This window comes from Raphanus sativus, chromosome 2 (assembly GCF_000801105.2).
Source record: "Raphanus sativus cultivar WK10039 chromosome 2, ASM80110v3, whole genome shotgun sequence".
Classification (NCBI taxonomy): domain Eukaryota; kingdom Viridiplantae; phylum Streptophyta; class Magnoliopsida; order Brassicales; family Brassicaceae; genus Raphanus; species Raphanus sativus.
This window is the reverse complement of record NC_079512.1, coordinates 36,940,756-36,947,736: the sequence shown is the minus strand read 5'-3', so window position 1 is coordinate 36,947,736 and position 6,981 is coordinate 36,940,756. Positions and strand designations below refer to the sequence as shown.

General features: G+C 37.4%; 2 protein-coding genes across 2 annotated transcripts; one reads left to right on the top strand and one right to left on the bottom strand.

Annotated features, from left to right (window-relative positions):
• The first annotated feature begins 676 nt into the window (after positions 1-676).
• On the top strand, positions 677-4,139 carry LOC130508209 (ATP-dependent 6-phosphofructokinase 6). Its single transcript, XM_057003555.1, has 13 exons — positions 677-909; positions 1,413-1,459; positions 1,556-1,595; positions 1,679-1,741; positions 1,833-1,970; positions 2,217-2,375; positions 2,462-2,515; positions 2,739-2,807; positions 2,897-3,026; positions 3,107-3,363; positions 3,457-3,505; positions 3,584-3,738; positions 3,830-4,139. The coding sequence occupies exons 1-13, from the start codon at positions 799-801 to the stop codon at positions 3,950-3,952; spliced, it is 1,395 nt and encodes a 464-aa protein (XP_056859535.1). The 5' UTR covers positions 677-798; the 3' UTR covers positions 3,953-4,139.
• A 145-nt stretch (positions 4,140-4,284) lies between these two features.
• LOC130508210 (serine/threonine-protein kinase Aurora-1-like) lies at positions 4,285-6,404 on the bottom strand. The gene is made up of 9 exons (XM_057003556.1): positions 6,257-6,404; positions 5,821-5,940; positions 5,586-5,732; positions 5,414-5,509; positions 5,217-5,312; positions 5,036-5,132; positions 4,828-4,945; positions 4,665-4,737; positions 4,285-4,572 (listed from the first exon to the last, which is right to left on the bottom strand). The coding sequence occupies exons 1-9, from the start codon at positions 6,293-6,295 to the stop codon at positions 4,471-4,473; spliced, it is 888 nt and encodes a 295-aa protein (XP_056859536.1). The 5' UTR covers positions 6,296-6,404; the 3' UTR covers positions 4,285-4,470.
• Between the last annotated feature and the right edge of the window lie 577 nt (positions 6,405-6,981).

Genomic DNA, 6,981 nt, shown 5'->3' with positions numbered 1-6,981 from the left:
CGGATCAAAATCTAGTACCATGTTAAATTGAAATTCATCAAAGAATTCTAACTTAAATCCAACTGTTGATAAATGTATTGATCATAATCCTTTATATACTATTCATGTCTCAGTTAGACTCTCTATATGAGTTTACATTCTTACTTGTTCACTCGAGATAATGGTTCTCATAACTATGAATTTCGACAATATTCAATTTATGTTTTTCTCTTTTTTTTTTGAGAAAAGTGATTTTTTTCTCTTAATGATGTTTTCAGAAGAAATAAAACAAAAGAATAAAAAGATATTTCTACAAACATTTATCCAATATTTTCCAAAAGTTATTTCATTATTTTTTTACTTTTGAGTTTTTTGTCATTTTATTTTAGAGTTTTGTACTGGGATAATTATAAGACAAAAAATATCAGAATAATAAGATACTTACAAATAAAAATATCCAATATTTCCAAAAAATATTTCATTTAATGGTTTTCTTAATCTTGATGAAAATTTATAGAAAAAATTTCAAAACACATAAAAGAATAACAAAGATGATTTTACAAAATTTAATCCAATATTTGTATTAATTTTAATACACACGAATGAGTTTCTGAAAACCGGAAAGGGACAAGAGAGAAAACCAGCCGCCGTTTCCGCTGGTATTTAGGTGCTGTCTCTCTCTCTCTCTCTCTCTCTCTCTCTCTCTCTCTCTTTCTCTATCTCTTTACTTCAAAAACACTCTGAATAAAACAATCTTAGAAAATACTCACGTAGAGAACACAGGAGAACCAAGGTATTCAGCAAGCAAGAAAGAAAGAGATGGATTCGAATGGCGCCGTCGTCGATGAGCAGATGAAGTTGGTGCAAGGAGCTGCTGGCTACGTACTCGAAGATGTTCCTCACTTGACTGATTACATTCTCGATCTCCCCGTACTACTTCCTTCCTTCCTCCCTCCTCTCTTTACGCTTTTATTCCTTCGAAATCGAAGCTTTTTCTCTAGATCGTCGGTGCTTATGATACGATTCAAGCGTTTTATTACACCGCTTGACACGTGTGCGAATCTGATGCTTCCTTAAAGTTCAATACTTTGCGGGTTTGTAGATGAGATCATGGACTTATATGAATGTTATATCAATGTGATATAGATTGGTGCGTATATGCGTGCACGTTCTCGTGGTGTAATGTTTGGTCTCAGATCTATTTGATACAGTATTTGCCTAGATTTGTTTATTCAAAATGAAATATCTCTCCCCAGGCTAACGATTCATTGTAGAATAATGGAAGGCTTGAATAATATTTTTTTTTTGTATGTGTATTCAATTTGATTAAAAATGAGATTTCTGGGGCATATGTGAATGCGTAGCTCCTTGTAAGTTTCAGTTCTATTCGTGATATTCACTTTTGCTGATTTCTTTGTTTTTTTTTTTGGCAGACTTATCCAAACCCGTTGCAATCGAATCCTGCTTACTCAGTAGTGAGGTAAGTTGAGGGATTATTATTGTTACTTGTAGTCTTCGTTGGTTTAACAGATGATGTGTCTGTTAATTGGATCCATGTTGTGTGTGATATTTTCAGGCAGTATTTTGTTGATGAGGACGACACAGTCCCACAAAAGGTGAATCTCTTGGCCGTGTTTTTTGGTCTCTTTGTCCTCTGTGTTATGTTAGGACATTGCTAATTTTTTTCCTTCATCTTTAGATTGTTGTTCACAAGGATTCTCCTAGAGGGATACATTTTAGACGTGCTGGACCACGTCAAAAGGTATTTCTTTCGTCTCTTCCATGAGTTTTTCCCCATATGCTCCTGCAGCTTCCCTTGTCTAAAATGGTGTTAAACTTGCTCTGATGTTTAGGTGTATTTCAAGCCAGCTGATGTACGGGCATGTATTGTCACATGTGGTGGTCTTTGCCCGGGTCTTAATACAGTCATCAGGGAGATCGTCTGTGGTCTTCACTACATGTATGGTGTCACAGAAGTACTTGGTGTTAATGTGAGTTGACTTCAATATCAGTATAGTACGAACAGCTGATGTTTTTAGACTGTACTTTTTTTTTGTGGGGATGATGATCTTTATTGTAGTGTGAATACTTTGTTCTGTGACTGCTATTGTTAATGCGGATTGAATATACGTGTGAGAATCCTAGCTTGTAATAACTGGTGCTCTAGCATATTCTATTCAAGCTATTATGAATTGAAATATGATTTATGTGGCTTATATGGTTTTCTTATACTGCAGTGTGGGTTCAGCGGATTCTATTCCAAAAACACTGTCACTCTAACACCGAAGGTTGTTAGTGACATTCACAAGCGCGGGGGAACCATGTTGGGAACATCCCGAGGGGGCTCTGATACATTGAAGATCGTGGACAACATACAGGATCGTGAAATAAATCAGGTTTTTCTAAGAGTTTTTATATTTGTTTCATTAAGTTTGCCTCTGTTGAGTGGAGTACAGTTCTGCTAATAAGAGTCATTTAATAGGTTTACATCATTGGAGGTGATGGAACCCAAAAGGGAGCATCTGCAATATACAAGGTTAGTGAACATTGAACTCAAAAGACAGAAATGGATGCTTCTTTGGAGTTCAAATGTTATGAAAACACTCTGCTATGAGTATAAATTGAAACATCTATTTGCTGGCATATATATAATGGGCGATGCAGCTTCCTTATAATATTATTTGGACTGGTAGAGCAGATGTGTTCTTCTGACAATCGCTTTAAGTGGGTGTAACAAACGTGTTTGTCTGATGTTGCAGGAAATTAGACGTCGTGGACTTAAAGTTGCTGTGGCAGGAATACCAAAAACCATCGACAATGACATCCCGGTAAGTATCTGATCTAGTAATTGTACACACAACCTAAGCTCATCCCTCATTCTTTCATGTAACTCTCTCTAACCGTATCTTTAATTCAGGTTATCGACAAGTCGTTTGGATTTGATACTGCGGTTGAGGAGGCTCAACGTGCTATTAATGCAGCGCATGTCGAAGCGACCAGTGTTGAAAACGGCATTGGACTTGTCAAGCTAATGGGTCGCTACAGTGGTGAGTTCATCGGAGGATACAAATTATTGCATACAATTAATAGTCACAAAAGTATCTAACTTATTCTTGCCACACTGCAGGGTTCATTGCAATGTACGCGACTCTGGCCAGCCGGGACGTTGACTGCTGTCTGATTCCCGAGTCACCCTTTTACCTTGAAGGCAAAGGAGGGCTTTACGAGTTCATTGCAAAACGGCTCAGAGAAAATGGCCACATGGTTATAGTGGTTGCTGAAGGTGCAGGACAAGATCTCGTTGCCGAGAGCATTGAACAGCAAGATGCTTCGGGGAACAAGCTCCTTAAAGATGTTGGACTATGGATGAGTCTTAAAATCAAGGTAAGAAATATATCGAACCGAACCTTCAGTTCCATATTTAAAACAAGAAGGCAATATTTCTAAACCTTTCTTCACTTCTGGCTTTTGTAACAGGAACACTTTGCAAAGCAGAGGAAAATGGACATTACTCTGAAATACATCGGTACGTTTTGTCCTCCCTAACTTCAACTCAAGCTACTTAGATTCATGAAATATTAATGTGTTTGATTCCATGTTTCAGACCCGACATACATGATCAGAGCTATCCCAGCCAATGCATCTGACAACGTCTACTCTACGCTCCTCGCCCAAAGCGCAGTCCATGGTGCAATGGCTGGCTATACCGGCTTCATCTCTGGCCTTGTTAATGGAAGGCACACCTACATTCCCTTCAACGTAAGTTTCTCTTCGCCTAGATATCTCTCTATCTATCCCATTGGATCATCAAGCTCTCAAAGTTTCAACCCATTTTTTGTTACTCTTGCAGCGAATAACGGAAAAACAGAACAAAGTTGTGATTACAGACAGAATGTGGGCTCGGATGCTGTCATCCACGAACCAGCCCAGCTTCATGAATCCTCCTAGTGGAACCACCGAGGCGACAGGCTAATGCCAAAAACTGTTGGCAGAGTTTTATATCTTCATTTGTAATTTTTGACGACATTGAGAATGAATCATTTAGGTGATAGACAGTACCATTGTTTTCGTGAACTCTTTTGCTGAAGATGAACAATTCTTGTGAATTTGTCTCTTGTGTTCGTGAACTCTTTTCCTGAATATAAACAATTCGTGTGAAATCATGTATGCTCTTAGTCTTTTTAACTTGCCTTTTCATGAAACTAGACCAACCATGTGCTTTGTTTTTCCTTCTTTGTTGTATAGAAAAACTTGTACGATTGATGAAAAGGTCTGTCATTTTCTTGGCTTCTCCATGAACACTAATTTCAAAACAAAACTGACAAAATGGTTTATTAATATCGTGATGGTCGCGTTATTAAGGATCTTTTTGTTTGTTCTACAAATTACAATGATCAGAATTTAAAATGAACAAACAATATGGCTCGAGACTGCCAAGAATGAAGCGTTTGAACAGAGAGAATGAATTTAACAAAAAAAGCTGGTTCGTTTTCAACCTCTGTAGATTCCAGAAGGATCAGCGTTCTGCACAATCCATGGGTGCTCGAGAAGTTTGTGCAGAGGCAGACGTTTCGCAGACTCCTTGACAAGCATCTAAATTGATATAAAGTTGATAAATATGTAAGATTTCAGATTCAGCTCTTCAATGACTAGTACTTCCACCAAAGTTGAAGGTATCTACAAACCTGGCTAATAAGATCCTTTGCAGATGGAGATACAATTGGTGTGGGAGGGAACTTGAGGTCCACCTGCACAATCCTGTTTATAGATCATTTTGTGTTAACAAAGTCATCAAGAACAAACAAGACTGTAACAGGTTGATTAGGAATGCATATTTAAGTATTATACCTTCTGTATGTGTCTGAGTGCTCCACGGCTTCAAAAGGAGGAACGCCATAAAGGAACTCGTAACAGAGAATCCCTAGGCTCCAGATATCTACACTTGCATCATGCTCTACGCTTTCAACTATAAGAGAAAATTCGAAAGTTCATGTTAAAAGTGAATACACACATATAAGTAGAATTGAACTTTCAAGCAAAGCCTTCAACACTTTACCCATCTCAGGAGGAAGGTAATCAAGCGTGCCACACATGGTCCTTCTGCGGTTAAATGTGTGTACTGACCAACCAAAGTCCGCAATCTTGAGCTCACCCTGATATTAAAAGTAGATGAATATCACTATTGGCTGGTAAATGGATAAATGTCAGTGCAAAAATGATTTATAAACTTATCTAACCTGAGCACCGATTAACAGATTCTCTGGTTTGATATCTCTGTGTATCACGTGCTTGCCATGGCAGTAGATGAGAGCTCTCGCCAACGATGCAACATACTATCAGAAGTAAACATATAAACATCTCAGTTTCTTTCTTAACTAACCAGATAATTGATATAAGCATATAACAGCAGAAGGAATGAAGGAAAGGGACTAACAGTTGCAGCTCGTCTCTCGCTGAAGTATTTGCATTTCTGAAGCTCCTTGTAAAGCTCGCCTCTAGCAGCATACTCAAGTATCAAATAAACTCTTTTCTGCAACCAAACGAAGGAAGGAAGACAATGAAGTGAGTCTCTTGCTCAAAAGGGTGAAGAAAATGAAGAACTTTACCTGGTCATAGAAATAACCATAGAGACGCAGGATATTGGGGTGGCGAAGATGAGACTGAATCTCAACTTCTCGTCTGAGCTGGTGTTCAACTTGAGATTCTTGAAGCTGGGTCTTGAAAAGAACCTTTAGAGCGACAATGTGGTTGCTCTGTTTCACATATGTGTGAGAGATGTAAGGATCTAAAAGAGTGTTGCTTGTTCTAAAGAAAAAAGGATCTAAAGAGGCATATACTGACCCGCTTTTCTCGAGCGAGATAAACGTGACCAAACTTGCCTCTACCAAGAGCCTTTCCAATGTCAAAATCACTCAGATTCCATCTCTTTTGTGCAGCTGCAGAAGCATTTGAAGAAGCCTCCTGGTGATGATTTTGAAAAAAAAAAAGGTCCAATTAACAGAATGAGATGATATATGACACTGCAAACATGAATCTACTTTTCAAATTCTCAAAAGTTTCAAACCCTAATCTTGGGAATCTCGCTCAATTCAAATCTAACCCAAATCTTTAAAGAGAATCAAGCAACGCAACAATAATCCCAGATCTTACCCTAAACATAGAGAAACTCAAACACCAAGGATCGATAAGGGATAAAGCTAAAAAAACTTTGTCAATTACGCGAATGAATCAAATGGTGGAGTTGAGATTAGCCTAAAAAGGTTGTTTCTGTTTTTACCTTCTCCACCTGGTGTTGTGTCTCCGTAGCGATCGCCATGGGAGAGGGAGAGAGAAGGCAAGACTTGAGGGGGCGGAGAGGACGACAAGATTTGAGGAAGATAGGAGCGGGGCTCTAAGCTCTTTTTAAATAAAAATACAAACTGAGACCCGTTTTCAAATAATAATATTATTCTCGCTACAACGGTCGAACTTGCCACTTGCCAGGGTGTCTGTGGACCCAATTTCCATTTTTTTTATGAAGACAGTTTCCGGCTTTGTCGGTTCATTTACTAACCACATTCACCTAAACCGAAATGGACCTCATCCAAATTAGTAGTCTATTTACATAATTACTGTTTGTGGTCATCAATTTTGTGATGTAGATGTACAACAAAGAGAATAAAGAAAATATTTACTATATTTTATGTTAGATTATATATACATATATAGAATGCAACAAAATATTTGTCCGTATTTTTTACCAAATTAACAATAATAAAAAAATATTTACTATATTTATGTTTGATTGGCGAAAAAGTATTGAACAATATAGTTAGTTTTAATGAAAATATTATTCAATAGATCATAATTTCATAAAACTCTATATATACCAAATTTTTAATCATAAAATTAAAAAAAGGTTTAGTTCAGAACAGAAGTCATATATAGAAATATCACCATCCTCCACTAAATACAATTAGTGTGAGATAGCCGAATTAGTATAAGATAAAATGTTTAATACGA

Excerpts from the sequence above, each read along its gene's own strand:
- LOC130508209 (XM_057003555.1), top strand. The coding sequence starts at position 799 with ATGGATTCGAATGGCGCCGTCGTCGATGAGCAGATGAAGTTGGTGCAA. Across the intron at positions 3,027-3,106 it reads GCTAATGGGTCGCTACAGTG|GGTTCATTGCAATGTACGCG; the intron begins GTGAGTTCATCG and ends GCCACACTGCAG. Across the intron at positions 3,364-3,456 it reads GGATGAGTCTTAAAATCAAG|GAACACTTTGCAAAGCAGAG; the intron begins GTAAGAAATATA and ends CTTTTGTAACAG.
- LOC130508210 (XM_057003556.1), bottom strand. The coding sequence starts at position 6,295 with ATGGCGATCGCTACGGAGACACAACACCAGGTGGAGAAG. Across the intron at positions 5,733-5,820 it reads ATCTCGCTCGAGAAAAGCGG|AGCAACCACATTGTCGCTCT; the intron begins GTCAGTATATGC and ends TATGTGAAACAG. Across the intron at positions 5,313-5,413 it reads GCGAGAGACGAGCTGCAACT|TATGTTGCATCGTTGGCGAG; the intron begins GTTAGTCCCTTT and ends TACTTCTGATAG.